We start from the raw sequence: 22715 nt of genomic DNA on the forward strand, positions 1-22715 counted from the left end.
ACACAATTCTAATAGTGGGTTTCAGATGGTTCTTCACTTAAGAGTATCCATCAGCAGAGACTGTCTCATAAGGTCAAAACACAGTTCATGAGCAAAGGCAGGGAGGAGAGGACAAAGCAGCATGCCATACTGCTCTCTGACAGACTCAATGCAAGAAGAAATCTTAAGTGTTTCTAGAAAAATAAATAATAAGCTCCATATTCCTCAGACAATCTTCCAAAGATGACTTCCGTCAACTGAGCTCTTGATAGGTAAAGAGGCACAGGAACTTTGTGTTTATGCTCTATGACTGGAGCCTGGCTTTAAGAGTGTCTGCATTACAAGGTAAAGGCAGATCAATATGCTGAGTCAACTGGTTCTTAAAGGGAGAGAGACAACCTCTTAGAAGGTGAGATGCTGTCTAAGCAGGACAACTGCCCACATCCACAGGGCATGAGAGCACAAACAACTGTACCAAGATTTTCTCAAAAAACAATTTGGTTTTTCCCCAACAGAATGAAGAATGAGCAACACCTGCCAAGTATCTGAGTAATTTGTGGGAAGAACCATAAGTGATTTAACAATTTCTCTTAATGGTCACAGAGAACTTCTCTAATCCTTGAATGATGTTAAGGAAAAAGGAACTTTCAACAATGGTTAAGAAGACAACACAATTTTACTCATTCTTGGAAGTAAAGATAAATATTTAAATATATTAAAACCTGTTGTTGTTTAGTCACTAAGTTGTGTCCGACTCTTCTGTGACCCCATGGACTGCAGGCCACCAGTCTCCTCCTCCCTCCATGGGATTTCCAAGGCAAGAATACTGGAGTGGGTTGCCATTTCCTTCTCCAATTAAAATCTGTAGTCACGCTGAATTAATGAATTCTCATTAATACACTAAATTCATTAAAATACCTACTTGAGGAGAAATAATGTGCAAAGAGATAACATCTCCATATAATTTGAGGCTCTTTTCCAACTGAATCCAGGTTAATGAGTTTTCAAAATGCATCTTCTAAATAACTAAGTAATTCAGATGACTAACTTTGAACTTTCTCTTTACCTGTTATACTTGACACAAATTTCAACAAACACCACACTGGAAATACTTCTTTTTGACATCTCTCTCTCTACTGCACACATATCCCTTGGTGGCTCAGACGATAAAGCGTCTACCTACAGTGCGGGAGACCTAAGTTTGATCCCTGCGGCAGGAAGATTCCCTTGGAGAAGGAAATGGCAACCCACTCCAGTGTTCTTGCCCGGAAAATCCCATGGACAGAGGAGCCTGGCAGGCTACAGTCCATGGGGTGGCAAAGAGTCGGACACAACTGAGCGACTTCACTCTCTACTACAGAAATCTACTTGTTCTTTCTTCTAAATTCAGACAAGTGTGCAAGCATCACTGTACTTTTGATGCTTACCCTCTGCCCCTCCATTTTGGAAACAATGTCATGAAACTAAAGGCTACTTCGTGCAAAAACTGAAGTTTTTCATTTGAGAACTTCAAAAAATATTTAAAAACTTAACAACTGAAACACTGTCAGCTCTCTTTTAGTATCTACTCTCAAATATCTTGTTTTAATGTCTTCCTAACACTCTGATTTTTAAAATAAATCACAAAATTATCTACTTGTACTATATATAGTATTTTTAAATGGAGTTCAGCTTCTTACAATTACACTTTCAGATTGATTAGGAGAAAACCAGATGTTATTAATACAGTTGTTACAAGTACGTGCAATATGACCAATCCCCAGCTTTTTGATTTCTAAAAACTTCCTCTCAGAGACTTAAAACACAAATGACATATGAAAAATCTTACCAATAGATATATAGCCCAGAATGGGAAAAACTTATATAAATGATCACTTACCTTGCCTTGCAGACTTTACAGTTCAAAAACTTTTAGGCAAGTGAAGTATTTTCATAAAAATCTCACTCAGGAAAATATATCTGTGATAGGATTTATTAGGGACATTAGCCATGGGGCTGGCACTCAGGGAATGGTAATATATATGCTAATACTTGTCATTTCTAATCTGGTCCAATTCCTCCTGCAAAAGCTTCTAAATTATTGGAACAAAATTTTTTTCACAATTGCTTCAGTTTCTACTAGGCTGATGAACAGAAGTGAAGTGAACTGAAAGTCGCTCAGTCGTGTCCGACTCTTTGTGACCCCATGGACTATACAGTCCATGGGATTCTCCAGGCCAGAATACTAGAGTGAGTAGCCTTTCCCTTCTCTAGAGGATCTTCCCAACCCAGGGGTCGAACCTGGGTCTCCAGCATTGTAGGTGGATTCTTCACTAGGCTGATGAAAACTAACATTCAAATTATACAGAAATTCACTTAGGCATGCAATCTAAAAATCCCAAACCATTTGTGATTAAAATGTACTTAATTTTCATTTGCTGAAAGCTCCATTTGAAAAAGAGTAATTCTATATTTCTTCACTGAAGCTTTAAAAGCTCTGTGGTGTCAATTAATATAAATCTCTCACTGCAAATGTGAAGTATATATCTGCAATAGTTATCCCACATTGAACACAAAAATATTACACGTGAATTATTTTACTTCTTTTATTGGAGATTATTTTCCAAAGTCTTGTTAGAATGTTGCCACCATGGGTATGTATCTTCTCTACTTTTACCTGTTTGAAGGTTTCAATAATACACGTTTTATAAGTTGTCATTAAATAATTTTAACTCCTTTTGAGAAAATCTGAAATATTAAATAGACATCATATATTACATTGTAACTATTAGGTATTACCATCAATCAACTTTGCCTTGCTGCTACAATTAAAAGTCTTTTGCAATTACAGTGTTCATAGATTTCACATCCAGAAAAACACCCTACAAATATATGCTATGAACACGACTAGAGATGCACATAACAGGCATTAACATGACTTCACAACTTTCAGGTTTTGTTATTTCTGTGACTCTCATATTAAATATATATTTTTACAGTAACACTTAAGAGTATTAATTATCCATCACTAGATAATAAATTATCCCAAATTTTGGTGGCTTAAACAAGACTAGTATTTCAGTTTCTGTGAGTCAGGAATTCAGGAGCAGCTCAGTGAGGTAGTTCTGGCTCATGGTCCCACCTGAAGCTGCTGTCAAGATGCAGGCCACTGAAAGAGCCATCTGACGGCCTGCCTGATGCTGGAGTATCCACTCCCAAGATGGTTCACCCAGTACTAGCAGGCCTTAGTTCTTTGCAATGTGGACCTCTCCATAGGGCTGCTCCAGTGTCTTCTCAACAGAGCAGCCGGCTTCCCTAAAGCAGTGGTCCTCAATAGAGGTCCCTCAGGAGACATCTCAGTGTTTAAGACAACCAGAGGTGTCTGGTGGGGATGAGAGGGCGATGCTATTAGAATCTAGAGGGTAGAAGCCAGGGATACTGTTACATATCCTTCACAACGAAGAATTATCTGACCCCAAATACCAATAAATTAAAAGACGCTTACTGCTTGGAAGGAAAGTTATGACCAACCTAGACAGCATATTAAAAAGCAGAGACATTACTTTGTCAACAAACGTCCATCTAGTCAAGGCTATGTTTTTTCCAGTGGTCATGTATGGATGTGAAAGTTTAGAAAGAAAGCTGAGTGCCGAAGAATTGATGCTTTTGAAATGTGGTATTGGAGAAGACTCTTGAGAGTTCCTTGGACTGCAAGGAGATCCAACCAGTCCATCCTAAAGGAAATCAGTCCTGGGTGTTCATTGGAAGGACTGATGTTGAAGCTGAAACTCCCAATACTTTGCCCATCTGATGTGAAGAGCTGACTCATTTGAAAAGACCCTGATGCTGGGAAAGATTGAGGGCAGGAGGAGAAGGGGACAACAGAGAATGAGATGCTTGGATGGCATCACTGACTCAATGGACATGGGTTTGGGTGGACTCCGGGAGTTGGTGATGGACAGGGAGGCCTGGTGTGCTGCCGTTCATGGGGTCACAAAGAGTTGGACACAACTGAGCAACTGAACTGAACTGAAATACCAATAGTACTGAGGCTGAGAAAATGCCCCAGAGCAGATGATCTCAAAGGAAGACCAAGGCAGGAGTCACAATGTCTTTTACGACCTACCCTCAGAAGTCACACTCCATCAGTTCTACCCCATTCTATGCTTTAGAAACGTGAGTCACTAAATAACCGCCTTCACACAAGGGGAGGAGATTTAAGTACCACTCCTTTGAAACAGGAGTATCAAATATTTTTACATCATTACACTTAGCAACTTGATTTTTTAAATAAAAATACTAGAAAATATCTTGCTTACTTTTGCTAATACCATGTAAGTACTTTTTATTGTTCCAGAAAAAAAAAATCATCAAAATTCCACTTAACAAAGCTATGTTTGCATCTCAGTGAATGGTCTCTGTAGTCTTTCAATGATTTGATCTAAAAAAATTCTAAGCATAAACATAGGCAGTCTGACACAGAGAAAAGTAAACTAGTAGTTAAAAGATTTCAGTTCTAGTTTTGGTTCTGGAATTTCCTAGCAGATGATCGTGGCCAAAGCGTCTATGAGTCTGCTTCCAAGTCAATAAAATGGGGGTGTCATTAGCCCTGCTTATCTTACAATGCTGTTTTGAGGCTCACATAAGATAATTATGTATGAACTATAACTTTATGAACAATAAAGGACAGGCAGTAAGTGTTCCAAATGGATATGAATGTGTTACTATATAAGAGTTTCATGATCAGCTTCCAGCATGGGGTTTATCACATAGCAAATTTTCAATATGTATTTTTAGATCTCTTACTCTGAAATTTGAGGTTGAGTATATTTCTGAAGTAACAGTAAGATAGAGCAGTTATTAAAACATAACCAAAGGTTCAAATCCTTGATCATTTGTTATGTTATAGAAAACTAAAATATCATTTCTACAAGTTAAAATGCACATTTACTCAGCAGTTAACAGAATCTAAGAGTTACTACAATCAGCAATATAATGCAGCCAATTCTTTAGTCTGAACTGAAAAAAAACCAAGGTATTACTTTATATATTTGTTTCCCAATTTAGACTTTAAAGGAGAGCAGAAGTTATAATGTATTTATCTATTTATCCTTAAGAACATAATGCAAGATAAGTACATAAATACCAAAGATCCTGACCTCAAGCAATTAAGAAGTCCAACTGGGGAGTCAGGCTGAACAGAAACGCACATAAATTACTAAAAACTTTTACAAAGCAATATATTTGCTTCCTGCAATCCATTCTGTAACACTCCAATCAGATCAATTTTAAAATACTTCCCCTCCTACTTTACAACTCAAGAAACTATAGCTAGCTCTCCACTGCCCAGAAAAATGCAATTGCTTTGGTCCTACTCCCCCTAATAATTTCTGGAGGTAGGACCCAAGCATCTGTATGTTTAAAGGCTCCACAAGTGATTCTGAAGCACACGCAGAATGAAAACCAGAAGTGGGTTCACCCTATCTGAGACATTCCTCCTGTCAGGCTAGTCCATCTCATATCTCATTTTCTTAGTTACGTTTTCTCCTGTTACCTAAAAATGTTCCCTTTCTAGAAATGTTCCAAATACTACCCATCCTTCAAAATAATCCTCAAATCCTTCTTCCTCCATGAAACATTCTAGCTACTATAGCCTACTGGACCTCCAAACTTCTGTATACATCAATACTTAAAAAAAAATCTTATTCATTTATGTATTTGTCTGTGCTGGATGTTCACTGCTGCTCGGGCTTTTTCTCTAGTTGCAGCAGGTAGGGGCTACTCTCTAGTTGCGGTGCATGAGCTTCAGAAGCTGCAGCCACGGGCTGAGTATTTACGGCTTCCAGGCTCTAGAGCCCCGGCTCAGTAGTTGTGGCACATGGGCTTAGTTGCTCCACAGCATGTAGAGGATCAAACCTATGTCTCTCGCACTGGCAGGCAGATTCTTTACCACTGAGACACCAGGAAAGCCACACACACACCTTCCAGTGTATAAAAGAAACAGATACAACACATGAGTGAACATATATATATAAAGTGAAGTCACTCAGTCGTGTCCGACTCTTTGTGACCCCATGGACTGTACCCTACCTGGCTCCTCCATCCATGGAATTTTCCAGGCAAGAGTACTAGAGTGGGTTGCCATTTCCTTCTCCAGGGGATCTTCCCGACCAAGGGATTGAACCTGGGTCTTCCGCATTGCAGACAGACACTTTACCATCTGAGCCACCTGGCAAGCCCTAGATAGATATATACATATATAACATATTCACTAATCTGTTGTATCTGTTTCTTTTATACACTGGAAGCCATTTAACACTGTCAGATGAATGCTGAACAGATTTTTTTCACTAAAACAAACCTATAACATAAATACAAAAATACACATATTTCAGACTTCCAAAATTATGTTGCCTTACTACCTAGAGTTACAGAAATCTTTGGGAAACTGGCTCATTTCCTGATTGTAATTTTCACGGCCACTGTCATTCAACAGTGTTAATGAAAAGCTTCCTTCAAGTATCTGATCCACATATCTAAGGCTGGACCATACAAGTTTATAACCTGAATCTAATCCTAAGGTAGTTAATATCTCAGAGACTGTCCTCAAGAAATATGTAGAAAAATAATCAGGGGGAGGCATGAAACATTACTTTTCAATAGCCTCGAAATCCAAAAGGTTAGACATTCTTGACATTAGGTTTGGAACTATAAACTTGGACGTACAGTATATGAACAAGGCCATTGTTGAGACTGTATTGGACAATGAATTCAAAAGGAGAATATAGTGTACTGTTTCCTTTTGTAGGTGGAAAATTCAACTTACCCTATCAAGTTTTCACTCAGGGCCAATCAATCCAAACATACAGGGTTTATAAACAGTGCTCAACCAAAGGTGATTTTGCCCCCAGATTACATGTGGCAACGTCTAGAAACGTTTTTGGTTGTCACACCGGGGGTTCCAACTGGCATCTAGTGGGTAGGGATACAAGGATGCTGTTAAATACCCTACAACGCACAAGACAGTGCCCACAACAACAACAAAATATCGACCCAAGATGTGAACAGGATGAGTAATCCTGCTGCTGCTGCTGCTGAGTCACTTCAGTCGTGTCCGACTCTGTGCGACCCCATAGACGGCAGCCCACCAGGCTGCCCCGTCCCTGGGATCCTCCAGGCAAGAATGCTGGAGTGGGTCGCCATTTTCTTCTCCAACGCATGAAAGTGAAAGTGAAGTCGCTCAGTCGTGTCTGACCCTCAGAGACCCCATGGACTGCAGCCCACCAGGCTCCTCCATCCATGGGATTTTCCAGGCAAAAGTATTGGAGTGGGGTGCCATTGCCCTCTCCTGAGTAATCCTAGTGTTACACTATATTTGGGAATGTAAACACAGCTTGACAGATGCTCATAATAGTTATTGTCTATTTTCTTAACTTGCTATTTTTTCCCCTTTTGCATCAGTTCAGTTCAGTTGCTCAGTCGTGTCCGACTCTTTGCGACCCCATGAACCACAGCACGCCAGGCCTCCCTGTCCATCACCAACTCCCAGAGTCCACCAAAACCCATGTCCCTTGAGTCGGTGATGCCATCCAACCATCTCATCCTCTGTCTTCCCCTTCTCCTCCTGCCCTCAATCTTTCCCAGCATCAGGGGTTTTTTCCAAATGAGTTAGCTCTTCACATCAAGTGGCCAAAGTACTGGAGTTTCAGCTTCAACATCAGTCCTTCCAATGAACCCCCAGGACTGATTTCCTTTAGGATGGATTGGTTGGATCTCCTTGCAGTCCAAGGCACTCTCAAGAGTCTTCTCCAGGGACTCTCTCTCCCGCGTGCATGTGCTCTTTTCTTTCTCTCTCTCTCTCTCACCCTCTCTCTCCTGCTATCTTCTAAATAAAATGGAGCTGTAACACTGAAAAAAAAAAAGAGTCTTCTCCAACACCACAGTTCAAACACATCAATTCTTCAGCGCTCAGCTTTTTTTATAGTCCAACTCTCACATCCATACCTGACCACAGGAAAAACCATAGCCTTGACTAGACGGACCTTTGTTGACAAAGTAATGTCTCTGCTTTTGAATATGCTATCTAGGTTGGTCATAACTTTCCTTCCAAGGAGTAAGCGTCTTTTAATTTCATGGCTGTAATCACCATCTGCAGTGATTTTGGAGCCCAGAAAAATAAAGTCAGCCACCGTTTCCACTGTTTCCTCATCTATTTGCCATGAAATGATGGCATCAATATCATTTAATTTATTGAGACTGCTAATTTCAAAGTAGATGATTCAAAGCATAAGGCATTTAGGACACTAACCTAGGAATCAGAAACTGAAGCAAGTCAAACTTGTAATGTCAGGTGAGGAAATTATTAAACTTCTAGCAATATAAGATACCAACACCAATATTTCACTTCAATATAATACTAAGATCACTGAGAAGTCATATTTTACTATAACAAATGAGAAAGATTACTAAGATTTTCACCAGCGTGTGGTAGCCTGGAGAAGGAAACATAAATAGAAACTTATTATTCAAAAGTCTAAGTTCAAAAAGAAGAAGGAGAAGGCAACGGCACCCCACTCCAGTACTCTTGCCTGGAAAATCCCATGGACTGAGCCTGGTAGGCTGCAGTCCATGGGGTCGCTAAGGGTCAGACACGACTCAGCGACTTCACTTTCACTTTCATGCATTGGAGAAGGAAATGGCAACCCACTCCAGTGTTCTTGCCTGGAGAATCCCAGGGACAGGGGAGCCTGGTGGGCTGCTGTCTATGGGGTCACACAGAGTCGGACATGACTGAAGCGACTTAGCAGCAGCAAGTTCAAGAAGGTTCAAGCTACCTAACGATCCTACATGAAGGATTTGACAGAAGAGGGGAAAAAGGAATTGTTACTAGGGATATTAAGGATAAAGCAATTATTTATGAGAATAAAGTTATATTTACCACAAGGATAAGGAAATATAAGAATGAAGAGTTCAGAAAATACTGCATAAACCAGACACTTCAACTTAAGTGTCACCGGATAGACTTGGGGCATCGCATCTGGTCCCATCACTTCATGGCAAATAGAAAGAGAAAACGTGGAAGCGGTAACAGATTTTATTTTCTTGGGCTCCAAAATCAGTGTGGACGGTGACTGCAGCCGTGAAATTAAAAGACACTTGCTCTCTGGTTGGAAAGCTAAGATAAATCTAGATAGCGTATTAAAAAGCAGAGAGATCACTTTGTCAACAAAGGTCCATAAAGTCAAAGTTATCGTTTTCCCAGGAGTCATGTACAGATGTGAGAGCTGGACCATAAAGATGGCTGAGCACTGAAGAATTGATGCTTTAGAACGGTAGTGCTGGAGAAGACTCTTGAGAGTCCTGTGGACAGAAAGGAGATCCAACCGGTCCATCCTAAAGAAATCAACCCTGAATATTCATTGGAAGGACTGATGCTGAAACTGAGGCTCCCATACTTTGGCCACCTGATGTGAAGAGCCAACGCACTGGAAAAGATCCTGATGCTGGGAAAGATTGAAGGTAAAAGGAGAAGGGGGTGGCATAGGATGAGATGGTTAGACAGCATCATCAACTTAATGGACATGATTTTGAGCAAACTCCGGGCAATAGTGGAGGACAGGGGAGCCTGGTGTGCTGCAGTCCGTGGGGTCGCAAAGAGCTGGACACGGCTTAGTGCCTGAACAACAGCAAACAATTTGCAGGTGAGAAGGTCAGAGACACTACCCCACATGGAATTACAGAGCTGCATTAAGTATCTAGACCCTGGAGAAGGAAATGGCAACCTACTCCAGTATTCTTGCCAGGAAAATCCCAAGGACAGAGAAGCCTGGTGGGCTGCAGTCTATGGCGTCACAAAGAGTTGGACACGCCTGAATGACTGGGCATGCACGCACCTGAGTGTCTAGAGGACTCTTACCCTCATTGTCCCTTTCTTCCCCTAAGACACAGCCTCCCTGAGCCCTCGGCAGATCAAAAGAAGAAGTTCTGACCTCTTGTGGGCACATGCTGATGTCATCACTTTCTAGTTCTGAATCAGATGGAAAGGTCTCTCTGACAGAGATTTCAAACACATACCCTTGCAACAAAGTTGCCCTTGATGTACAAAAGTTATCAGTATGTCACTAGATTCAAGAGAGACACTGAAAAATCCAAAAGAAGATTTCAAGATAAGCATTAGAAATAGAAAAGAAGATTTGAGATGGCAACTAAAGCTGAAAGAATGCAGAAAAGTCACAAAGGCCTTCCAAAAATAATCTCTGAGAAAGCAACACAAATGTGCCCCTTCTAGACTGCTGTTTTCAAAAGCAAGAACCCTTTCTGCTTTTTTGTTTTTTCAATCTTTATAAACAAAACACCTCCAACAGTGCTTTAGCACTGGCCAAACTAAATTAATGAAGTTAAGAAAGCAAAGAAGAAATTGGTGTGGGTTTTTTCATGATTTTTTTTTTTTTTTTTTGGTATAATAATGTGTGATGCCTATACTCTGGCCCTTAAGCTTGGAAAAGCAACAGATGCGTACTTGTGGGTAGACTGACAGTAAGCCACACGCACTCACGCATCTTCCTTTGTGTCCCAGGCACAGTGACAATGTCACCAAGGCCTAAGAGGAGAAGGTTTTGAGGAAAACAAGGAAATCTGTAACATCATTCAAAGCAACAGGAGCCAACATGCTCAGGGTATAAAGTTACTCAGACAGCAGGCTTAGACAAAATAAACATTTGTTCTATTACCTTTTTGTTATGTTGTCATGGGAATCTGTGTTTAGGAATACTTATTTTCTGCAACTAGATGATAGAGCAGTAAAAGGGGGATGGCTTTCATATGAGAAAGAAACTTTTATCTGTAAAGGCAGAAAAGAAAAGAAAGAAATCCTACGGGTTTTTAATGGGGCCACATGTGTAGAACCTTTCAATCCATAAGATTTATTCAAGTTAACGGAGAAGTTCATTGGGGGCTCGGAGCCAAAACACTGTTAACAGGTAATAATAATCCAACAGCTACTAAAATTATTGTAATAGGGGAAAGGCAGAGGAATGTAAAGCAGATACACGGCCAAGTAAAACAGAAAATAAATGAGATCTTAAGAGCTGAAAGAAGGTAAAAATGACTTTTTAAAATAACCCAATAGTAAGAAAAAACCTAGAAGCCCAAACAAGTTAGAAAACATTCCACCTGCCAGCAAGCTAATCTTCTTTTGTCACCAGAAGTCTAGAGCTAATCTCTCTGCTCCCTTCCTTTTGGCAACAGAAACCCGAAAAGTGAAGTAAGCTTCACATGTTATTTAAAGAGCTGGACCAGAGTACCCTGAATTTCCAGGGCCCACCAAAAGTACTGGCTCAGGGACACTGAGCCTTCTGGAAGGAGCATGGGTCACGGCTGGGCACCAATTCATCTGACTCCTCCACTCTGTCCCTAAGTACGACTAGCACCTCTGAATGGGTAAGAAACAGAAATGAAAAAGCAGGGACCCCAGTGCAGAGTGAGCTCGGAAAACAGGGCCTTTGCATGTGGTGATCCCTCAGCATGGAATGTTCTTCCTTCCCACTCAAGTCCAACCAGTGTCCATCACTTCCTTCAGGTCTTTGTTCAGGTGTCACTCCATCACGGAGGCCTACCCCGTCTACCCTGCTTAAAGGCGCAACAGCTATCCCAGTACTCCCTCCCCTCTCCTTACTTAATTTTCCTCGTAGTGCTTATCACCCGACATGCTATAACTCTTACTTACTTATTTACTGTCTACCTCTGTTTGCCTTCCCCTTAGCCTATAGGTTCTTACAGGCAGAACTTCTCATGTTTTGCTCACACTCCATCTCTAGCACCTAAAAAGTGACCCCCCCCCACACACACACAACAGGTGTATAAGTATCAGTATAACACACAAGAGTCCTATCCTCAGGGAGATGAGCATGAACCCATCCTCCTCTGTCTAACTCCACGACCATACACCCTATAAGACCCCAAAGTTGAGACCTATCCATCTGTCCAAGGCCAAAACTTAGGCGTCATTCTGGACTCCTCTCTCTTCTGTACGTTTTTCTCCCCAACATTCAGCCTAGGAGCCAAGTATGTCAGAACCCAGGATCCATCGTCGAAAGTGCAGAATCTACTAACCACCACCTACTTCCCTCCCTAGAACAAATTATTTAAAGGCTAAAATGCTGGGCGTTTGGTTAACTTTATAAAATCTTAACGCACACGTACTAACTTTACGGAAACACTATGCAAAGACAACTACTTCTAGTACTAAAAGCTTCATTTACTTCAACAAACTAACAAAAACTTCAGGTTTAGAAGTTCTGTTTTCATTTGTCCTGAAGAAACACATGAATCACTTTCAAGTACATGACAAGATGAAAAGATTTCTAGGTTTCAGAGCCAAGGGAACCCACTTCATAACAAGGTGTGTTGTTTTTTTTTTGTTGTTTGTTTGTTTGTTTTGAGCTCTACAGTAATTATACCTCTTGGATAGGAAAAAATCAATACTAAATTTCACAGCAAAGAGCAAACATCCAAGGTATCTTCAAAGGCCTAGAGAAGCAGTTACTTCTATTTATATCCTATACTTACATAACAGAAACATGTACAGATAGTCTCAATTTTCCAAAATGTGCACAGAACAATTTCAAACCAAAGGGATCCATAAATTCAGGAATTAATTATTTGCACTGATAATTCTTCGGGAACTGGTCCCATCAATTCTGAGGAAGAGATGTGACTTTAGTAAGTCATTACACCTCAGGTGAGTCAGGCTTACACTGGTGGGATTGGTTTGTCATAGCTCTACTATTTCAAATGACCCGGCAACGCCTTTCTTCTCAAAAAAGGAGGGTGGGGAGAGGCAAACAGCACCAGAGAAGGTGCCACCAATCTTAGCAGCCTAAAGCACAGGAAAGGAGAATTCTGAAGTACTGAAATCACAGAACCAAATCCAAAGTAGTATACGATTCCTTTAATGAGTCCAGCTCCTCATCCATAAAACTATGTTAATACTAGCCTTTACAGAGCCAGTGAAAGCTGAATAATGCTTTGAATGCAAATACATTATAAAGTATAAAATCCCATAAGAATGTTTGTTAATACTAAAGTGAGATATTAATAGATCTTTGAGGCTAAAGCAGAGGGAAATCAAAGGCAGAGTAGTCCTCAGTATCAAGGAATTAAACTGGCAGAACTGAAATTCGAGAGGTTCAGGATACCCTTATTTTCAAATGGGAGCCTGTGGAAAATGGGAATCTGACAAATAATGACTTTATAGCCAAATTAAACGAACTCTTTCTTAAAAGTCTTTACATATCAATAATACAAATATTTTGCCATTGTGTTTAAATATTTATTGGTTGGTACTGGTAACATGCAGCCAATCACCTTGCTTTTGGTTACAAAGTACAAGCAAATAGAAAGAAAGATCAGCATGGGCTTACTATTGCCACTAGAAAAATAAAAGACTGCCCCTCTCACTTCAGTACTTTTGCCTGGAAAATTTCATGGATGGAGGAGCCTGGTAGGCTACAGTCCATGGGGTTGCAAAGAGTTGGACCCAACTGAGCGACTTCACCTTCTTTCTTTCTGATAGTTCCTTTCAGAGAAGGAAATGGCAACCCACTCCAGTGTTCTTGCCTGGAGAATGCCATGGATGGAGGGGCCTGATGGGCTACAGTTTATGGGACTGCAAAGAGTCAGACATGACTAAGCAACTAATACACACACATACACCCCTCTCACTGATTAGGAGTCAGGAAAGTCACCTCTGCACACTCTATAATGACAGTCTTGTATTTATTTGTGCCCTAGCTCATGCTTTAAAAAAAAAAAAAAGATTTAAAATGATGAGTGGCTATTAATACTAAAAAACTTAGCTTCACTTATCTTTACTACATTTATTTTCACAAAGCATTTAGGATGTTGGATTTGACCTCTTAGTAAATTCTGCCATTCTTTTACCAAAGTTTTGGTATATACTTTATATACTGATGATAAATATAAACAGCACAGAATAATGCCCAGAACATAGAAAGCAATCCATAAAACGTAGTTATTATTCACATCACACTATAAACCCTACCAGGGAATGAACTGTCTTTGTCTTGTTTAACAGTTTAGCTCAAGAAACCTAGCCTGCTATCTGGTCTGTGAGTGTGCTAAGTCATTTCAGTCATGTCTGACTCTTTGCAACCCTATGGACTGTAGCCCACCAGGCTCCTCTGTCCATGCGGAGTCTCCAGGCAAGAATACTGGAGTGGTTTACCATTTCCTCCTCCACAGGATCTTCCCCACCCAGGGATCAAACTTGTGTCTCTTGCATTGGCAGGCAGGTGGGTTCCTTACCACTAGCACCACCTGGGGCGCCCCTAAAGATGTGTGTGTGCTGAGCTGCTGGTCCATAGTTGGTACTCAATAAATATTATTTAATAAGTGATTAAATATGATTTAAGAATAATTCTGATCTCTCACCTGTTTTATGGTTACCACTGCCTCACCTCCTATAATCAAAGGCAAGAGTCTGGAAAACCCATACACCAGAGGAAGGGCATTTAAGTTCCTGTTTATATTTCCTTAAACTCACCACAAAGATCCTCCCCCGCCCCTTTTGTCCCCAAACCACAAAATCAATGCTTTGCAACACCGTACTCTTGAACAATTTTGCTTCATTTCCCCTCACTGACAGTGCACAAAGTTCCTTAAAGTTGCAAGCTTTAGTTTAGTTCCCTTTACCCCTTAAAGAAGGAAAGGCATATTTGTAAAACTCTAATACTCAAATTTCTATTTTGATTCCTTGATGTTTCATTCACAATTAGTTATCACACTTGCTTTACTAGATACTTAGTACAAATGAAAATACTGAAAATTGGCTTAATTTTTTTTTAACTTTTAAAGTTAACACATCAAAGTGTATCACACTTCAGAGCAATCAAATTAGGAAACTGACACATTATTTCAGTGATGTTGCATTCCTTGAAATACTTTCAGAGATTCTTTTTTGGAACAGACTTCAATCCAGTTCTACAAGTCACACAGGAAATTCTGTGTCATTACTTTATGGTTACAACTCCTATTTGACCTCAAACAGTATCACCAGCCTGGCTGCCTAATCTTTTTCACCAGAGTTGAGTCCAACTTCTCTAAATTATTTGGATTCAATCTAACTTCGTTATTTCCTAAAATCAAATCTGCTCTAAAAAAAAAAATGAAGATAGTGAAAAATAACACAGGCTCCAAAGTGGATTCTAAGTTTAAAAAACAATTTTTTTTTCTACCACACCTAAAAGCTGCTGACTGAAAGAAGAACTTGAAATAACTACTCTGAATGAGATAACACATGTGAATGTAAATTCTGGTATTTTCAATCCAAAATCAACTACACTTGTTTACAGTCAATTGTCACATAATATCGGTTATTTTTCTCCACCAATATGTTATAGGTTACACCTTAAATACCCTTGGCAGAACTGCCTCCACAGAAAGACACACAAGAAACTTAACAGGGGTTGTTTCTTGAGAAAAGAACTAGTACAACTGGACAAAGAGAAAGGAAAACTTTTCACTGTCTTTCTATGCCTTTTTACATTTTATACAATGTGAATGTATTACCTACTTTTAAAAACCTGTTTAAAAAATTACTTTCAAGTGTCAGTTTCAATGGCTTCTATAAACCAGAAAAATAAAGCACTAAAAAATGTGTTCGTGTTTTATCAGCACTTCAAGGGATCTCCAGGGCCAGGGCTGAGTGATTCACATCAACTGTAGGGAAACCTTGCAAGCAGTTCACTGAACTCCCCACAGTTAAGCCGTATCACTCCACTAAAGTTTAAACAATGATGATTGGAAACAAAAATTCAGTACCACAAAAATTAATGTGTCAATTCTAGAATGAAAACTGGCCATAAACAAGTGAGCTATTAAAGAAGCAATGATCCAAACACATCTTCGAAAATTAGCAAATCAACAGCACGCTATAAAAATGGAAAAAAGATGTCAAGCACAGGGCCAACAGCGACATCACTCAAGCAGCCTGAACTAGAAAACGCAATACGATCTGTTGCTGGACACAATTGCACAATCTCAATTACCCAGAAGATTCTACCAAACAGGAAATTCATGCTGGGGCTTTAAGAAACACAGGAATTATATTCAAAGATTAACAAGTCTAAAAGCCTGGAATCTGCCGTGAAACAAAAAACTAATTTTGTAGACCTCTTTGCAAATAATGCATGCACAGGAATTACATCAAATAGCTTCAGGTCAGCCCTCAAATTACACAAAATCTAAAATACAGTGTATAAAACCTTAGAAGTTAGAAAAGTTAGCAAACTGAGGTCTGGAAATTTTACAGTAGCATTTAATTTAAAAGACATTCATAGTGTGAATTAAAGCTGAAGTGTCTCTTCCTTCCTTTGCTATATACTCCATATCCCATGAAAACCATTATGTACCCCTCAGTCTGTAAGTGCAGATTAAGTTCTCTGCAAACCCTCTAAAGGACTTTAAAAACAGTGTTTCACAAAAATTATCACGATTAAAAAATATTTATAATACATCGCAGCATTGTTAATAACTTTTTGATCTTGAGGGCGTCCAACGGATCTGAACCTCACTTGCTCCAAAGGAGAAAATTGTTTTGTCAAACAATACTTAAATGAGCGGTGGTATGTGACTAATCAGCGAGGCCGCCAGCTTCTCAAGCTGCAGTGTTTGCAGGCACTACCACCACCCCCCACTCTGCGAAAAGGAAATACGCTTTCAACTGAATCGGAAACACACCACTCAAGCTGGCACAGGGCTCACCGAGATAAAGTCGGTATTTTAAGCTCCCTGGATAGCTGCTAATTCAAGTGCGAATTGAAAAAGAACCCTTCTCAAAATGCAATTTCGACAGAGGTTTGCAAAAAAGCCCGAACTCAACGCCCTTCGTCCTCAGTTTTGTTCAGATGACCGCAGTCGAGCTTTGCCCTTCTGCTTCTCCGGGCAGCTCCCGGGCTTGTCTGCTCCGAGGGCAGGCACATCTCGAGAGAGCCCTTCTGCTCGATGCCAGCAGGGAGAGACCTCCGAAGAAGGACCCGTGTTTCTGCCCCCGTAGCAGCAGCCCCTTCCCCCACCCCACCTCCAAGGGAACGCGCAGGGTGCGAGTCAGGGCCCGGCTCCAACACCATCACCCACCGCCCACCGCGGACCTGTGTCCTACACATAGCTGACCATCTACGTGGGCGTGCAGGGTGGGGGTGCAAGGGGCACAGGGAGTGCAGGACAGGGGTCGAAGAGGGCTGGGATGCCCTCCCTCCAAGGAAAATTCCTGCCGCTGGGTGCATTGCTGAGCCGTGGGGGCAGGCCCGACTCTGGGGCATACGGAGACACCCGGCCCAGCGAGGCCCCCACCCCGGTGACACTCACCATACGGAGCCATAGGCGCCGGAGCCCACCGGGGACAGGTTCTGGTAACGCTCGGGCACCTCCCAGATGGTCTTGTTCAGCTCCTGCCGGTAGAACGTGGGCCTCTCCTGAGACATCTTCCAGCGGTGGCCGCGGGGCGAGGAGGTGGCCCTTGCGGGGCCCCGCCTGCACCCGCACCCGCTTCCCCTGACCTCGTAGCCCGCCCGGCCGGGCAGGGAATCCTGCGCTGGCCGCCCGCGCAGGTGCGGCTGCGGCGACCCTGAAGACTCCCGCGCGCGCGCGCGGCCCCTGTCAGCCGCAGCGGCTGGACGCGCCTCACCGACGGCGGGGGAAGCCCTGCGAAGGGCCGGGGCACGCTCCGGGGCCCTGGGCTGGCGCCCCGCCCAGCTCTCCCTGCACTCTCTCCACACCCAGCCGACTCCCGGCTGCGCGGCGGGGTCACAGCTCCAGCTGCAGCGCCCGCGGAGCTTGCAGTGGTCGCCTTTCCCAGAGCCAGCGAACAGGAGGCTCCCGCCGTGCTCTCGCGAGAACAGCTCCCAGACCTCTCCTCGAGCCGAGATTTTACCCAATATGGAACCTGCCCGCGGGAGGGGGGTTGATGAAGGGAGAGCTCGGGAGAAGTAATTCTCGCGAGAAGAGAGCAACAGCTGGCCCCCAGAGGCAGGAACTCCCAGGGATTGCTCTCCTTTAGCGCGCGAAGGCGGACCCGGGAAGGAGCGGAGAAGCAGCCGACACAGGCCGCGCGCGCCCCACCGTGGTCGGTGGGGCAAGTGCTTGGCTCCCTGTTGGAAAGAGACAGTGACAAATCAATCGGGTGTCTGGGAAAAGAGCCAGAAAACCTTTGAACGGTGGGTAGTCACCAGCAGCTGAGCACCTGCTCGGCGGAAAACCCCCAATTTCCAAGAAGTACTTGCATAAAAAAGAGAAATATTCCGGCCAGAAAGCCGTTGCAGTCCCATCTGCTCAAGGACATACACTTACTCTTCGGAATGCTGACGAAATCTGTCTCAAAGGTAAATATTAGCCCTGAATTAAGGTTGAGGTTTTTCCACCCAAACACTTCTAGTAGTTCTCAAACTTTTACGTGCCGAAGAAGCACCTTGGGCGCTTAAAAATGCACAGCGAGTTTGATTAGATGGGTCCCAGAGGGACGCCAAGACTGTGCATTTTTACAATATGCGCCAGGTTCAGAAAAGTCCTTGGTATCTCCCTTGGAGAAACATTTTTAAAACCTTTACCCTGAAGGTTTGAAACTGATTCCTACCTTGAAGAGCTTCCAGCAAACAGGGTTTTAAGAATTGTAATCATGCCTCTCAGAGTAAGAACAGTGCAGACAGTGGTTTTCTGGCAGTATCCTGTTGGGCAAGTCAATTAACCTTTCTTAGACCTTAGTTCCAGTTTATACAAAAAAGAATTGCTGCCCTACTTTCCCACCTGAAAGCTGAACAAGATAATAAATGTGAATGGGCAAGGTATAACCCCATACCTTCACCTCACTATTAACTTATTCCTACCCTAAAACTTGTTTCAATAAGCAGAATTGGACCCCATCTTATTCTTGGTCATTTCTTTTAGAAATAACTGGGTTCAAGCCAGGACACTTCCCATCACTATCCATGACTATTCTCTTTTGTGTTATGCATCCCTTGAAGTGCTCAAATTTTGCCTATCTTGTCCCAGGATCTAGCTCAGGGCCTCGAACATAGAAGTTACTCCATAAATATTTGTTGAGCAAATTATGAACAAGGACATGATCTCAACTTAGGAGGCAGTGCAGGATCCTCAGTTCTCAAGGAAAAATAAAATAAAACCCAAAACAAGGGTCATGGGTGATTTGCGGAAAGCTTTCTTTGGATTCAGTGTGACAGCCTAGATTCTCTTGCCTTAGAAGACATGTTGCTTAAAAATGTTCCAAGCCAAACTGCAGATAGTGAGCTTTCTAAGAAGTATTGGAGGTAGAAGGAGGAAGCAAGAGCAAAAATGCAGCTGTAAAGATATAAGAGGTAAGAGTGGGGGATCAAGGTGAGTGCATGGATAAAAGGGAGAAAACTTGGAAGCTGAAATTCTAAGAAATTCATGTATTTATCCAACAAATTGGAATAATGACATGAGAGTGACCAAAAGGGTAAAGATGAGCAATACACTCACTCACTCAGCAAATATATATTGAATGCCTACTAGGTACCAGGCACTTCTAATGGAAAGTTGGTTAAAAGGCAGATAGCGGCTGCCTAGGTGGAGCCTACAGTGAATAGTGGCGCAATCATTCAATTCTTCAACACAAATTTATTGAGCACTTACTAGATCTACCACATTGCTTTGGCACCAATGATACAGCAATTAAAGCAAGACATAAAAATCCCTGCCCTTCTGGGGATGAGACAGATTACAAAAAGGTATAGGTAGGGACTTCCTGTTGGTCCAGTGGCTCAGACTCCATGCTCCTGAAGCAGAGCGCCTGGGTTGATCCTGGTCGCGGAACTAGATCCCACTTGCAGCTAGGAAGATGGAAGGTCCACGTGCTGCAACTAAATACTGATGCAGCTAAATAAAGACGTAAATATATTTTTTAAAGCCATAGGTAAAGTGAATAATATATTAGACATTACTACAGTAATCAAGCAAGTGGAAAACTGCAACTGGGCAAAGAGGGCATGCAAGGCGCAGGGAGAGACAGTGACAGGGACTGAGCTTCAGAAGGAGGTTAAGGGGTCTTGGGGAAGGAGCTGGGCAGGACAGCGTCCTTCAGTCGGGGTTGGAGATATCGGCGACCCTCTTAGCCTCCAGTTTCCTCCCGCGTCTTCTGTTCCCAAGAGTCGTCGGGAGACAGAGTGAATCACTTACGCCAAGTGCGGCGCGCGAGGCCTGGCATCAAGGAGTCCGGCGGGTTCGACCGCAACGGCTCGGGAACCGCCGGCGTCCGCGTCCACAGCGCCGCCCGTCCGGCCGGAGCTGCCTCCGGCTCCAGCGTCCGACCTCCCGCCGTAACCCGGGAACCAGGTGAGCCTAGGGACCCGGGGAGCCGCCCGGGGCCGGGGCTGCAGGTGGTGGCGGCGGCGGGGCCCGGGCTCCGGCGTTGGGGGCGGGGACCACTCCCCCCCACCCCCGCGTTACACTCGGAAGTCCCCGGGCCACTGTCACCGCAGGGTCAAGCTCGTCGAGGGCACTCAGTCAGCGTTTGCGGAATGAATGAATGACGGTCGTCCCTGGGAGCTTTCTCTTCGTGCGGTCCCTGCTTTTGAAAATCCATGAGGAAAGACGGCGCGTGCGTTTGGCAGGCTGACTCCTTCCACACTCGTTGGTTTGAGTCGCCATAAGCCCCAGAACTGGTCTGCTGCCGGAGTCTCCCCCTGATCAACACACCCCGCCGCCATCCTCCTCCTCCCGAGGCTTGACTGCCCAGTTGCGCGCCTTCTGCTTTTTAGACCTCACTGCTGCTGTTCTTCGGAGAAGGCAGTGGCAACCCACTCCAGTACTCTTGCCTGGAATAATCCCATGGACTGAGGAGCCTGGTAGGCTGCAGTCCATGGGGTCGCGAAGAGTCGGACACGACTGAGAGACTTCACTTTCACTTTTCACTTTCATGCATTGGAGAGGGAAATGGCAACCCACTCCAGTGTTCTTGCCTGGAGAATCCCAGGGACGGGGGAGCCTGGTGGGCTGCCGTCTATGGGGTCGCACAGAGTCGGACACGACTGAAGAGACATCAGCAGCAGCAGCAGTAGCTGCTGTTGTTGTTCCTTATAACTGAGCCCCCACTCCCGCCTCTCGTAGCCCTTTCTGTTCCTTTCAGGTTCTGTTGATGGATCGCAGCAACCCCTTCTCCAACATCCCCACCCCAACAATGAATTTCTCTCCAACCAGCCCATTGGTAATACTCTCACCAGGTCGCATTAAAGGCAGTTGTTTGTGTGTTGGATGGTCAGCTCCTTGAGGGCTGTCCTCTGATCATTCATCCCCAGCCACTAGACCAAGTGACGGAAAGGTACTGAAAGCAATGCCCTTTGCTCATGACTTTCTTTTTCACATACATTCCACCATAAAAGCGTAGTTAGAATGGGCAAAGGCCTGTTTTTTCCTGATGGAATTACAAATATTTATTTTGAAATTCTGAAAGTGAATTTTACTTTCCCACGATTATAGAGAACATGTGAAAGTTGACCATATGAAAGGATAATCTTGAAGCTAAGTTTCAGGATTTCACATCAATTGGGGTAATAGAAAATTGGGTTGAATTGGGTTGTATTTAAATATTTAACTCTTGGCTTTTAAAATACTTTTAGCACCTTATGTAAAAGAATCAGTGGATGGCTGGATGGATAGGGGTAGTATGGGGATGAAGGAGCTAGGTCAAAAGTATATTAACAGTGCCCCAAATTTAATCCTGATTGTCCAACTGAATAAAGATAATTAGCTACATTTACAGTGGTCTTCATACTTCACTGTGTACCAGAATCATCTGGAGGGCTTCTTAAAACAGACTGCTGGGCCATCCTCAGAGTTTCTGATTAATTGTGTTTTGTTAGGTGGGGCCTAAGAATTAGCATTTCCAACAAGTTCCCAGATGATACTATTGTTTGTAAGACCAAGTATGGGCTACAGAGATTAATTTCTATTAATTAGTAGTGAATCCAGATGCCCCAAATTATGTCACATTTGTAGAATATGAAAATGAAACCTTAACTTGTTCAGATCATGGCCCACGCACCTGAATGTTTTGTCTGATGGCAGGAAGTATTAGGGAATTTTAGGAATCAGTAAGAGACAGTCCCTCTTGTGTTGTGTCTCAGCTGAAGGGTTGTTATCCCATCTTCGATGACCTTCTTCTGAAATGCATCATCTTCTCCACGTTAACGTGCATCTGCCACTTGTCCGTAATGGCTTCTGATCATCATACCTTAAAGAGAAGGGTCGTGTTAGTGAAGAAAACAAGCCAGTGGGTTTTCTGTGAAGTCAAGAAAGACTAGTGGAACTGAAGAAATTCCAGAGATGACTAGTGGAAACGAAACAATAACTGAAAAATGTTTTCCCTTGCTGCCTTTAGCCAGTTATATGATAAGCCCTTTGAAGACAGCTTTCCACCTGCCCCTCCTAGCCACTCAGACTGTGGTCCCTGAGTTGTGACTTGATTGCCTCTCAGTCAGACTACCATAATAGTAAAGGGCTCTGATGGGTCTTTTTGCCTCAGTCTCTCCTGTCTCCAGTGCTGTTCAGTAGAACTTTCTGTGAGGATAGATGTGTTTAATACCTGCCCTGTCTAGTTGCTAGTCCCTACCACACATGGCTATTGAACCCTTGAAATGTGGCTATTGTGACTAAGGAATTGGCCATGCCACAGAGCGTGAGGCATTGCCACAAGTTTTCCTGACCAG

General features: G+C 42.9%; 1 protein-coding gene and 1 long non-coding RNA gene across 3 annotated transcripts in view; one reads left to right on the forward strand and one right to left on the reverse strand.

Moving 5' to 3' along the window:
- MAPK14 (mitogen-activated protein kinase 14) overlaps window positions 1-17885 on the reverse strand; it is a 76156-nt gene extending 58271 nt beyond the window's left edge. For both annotated transcript variants that reach the window (XM_005890507.3, XM_005890506.3), the window contains exon 1: window positions 17344-17885. In XM_005890507.3, coding sequence (XP_005890569.1) covers window positions 17344-17459 — 116 coding nt within the window. In that variant the 5' untranslated portion in view covers window positions 17460-17885. The remainder of the gene's footprint in view (window positions 1-17343) is intronic.
- A 23-nt stretch (window positions 17886-17908) lies between these two features.
- On the forward strand, window positions 17909-21709 carry LOC138985029 (uncharacterized). Its single transcript, XR_011462268.1, has 3 exons — window positions 17909-18356; window positions 20158-20343; window positions 20490-21709. It is a non-coding gene; the product is annotated as an uncharacterized lncRNA (long non-coding RNA).
- The last annotated feature ends 1006 nt before the right edge of the window (window positions 21710-22715 follow it).

This window comes from Bos mutus, chromosome 23 (genome assembly GCF_027580195.1).
Source record: "Bos mutus isolate GX-2022 chromosome 23, NWIPB_WYAK_1.1, whole genome shotgun sequence".
Lineage (NCBI taxonomy): Eukaryota > Metazoa > Chordata > Mammalia > Artiodactyla > Bovidae > Bos > Bos mutus.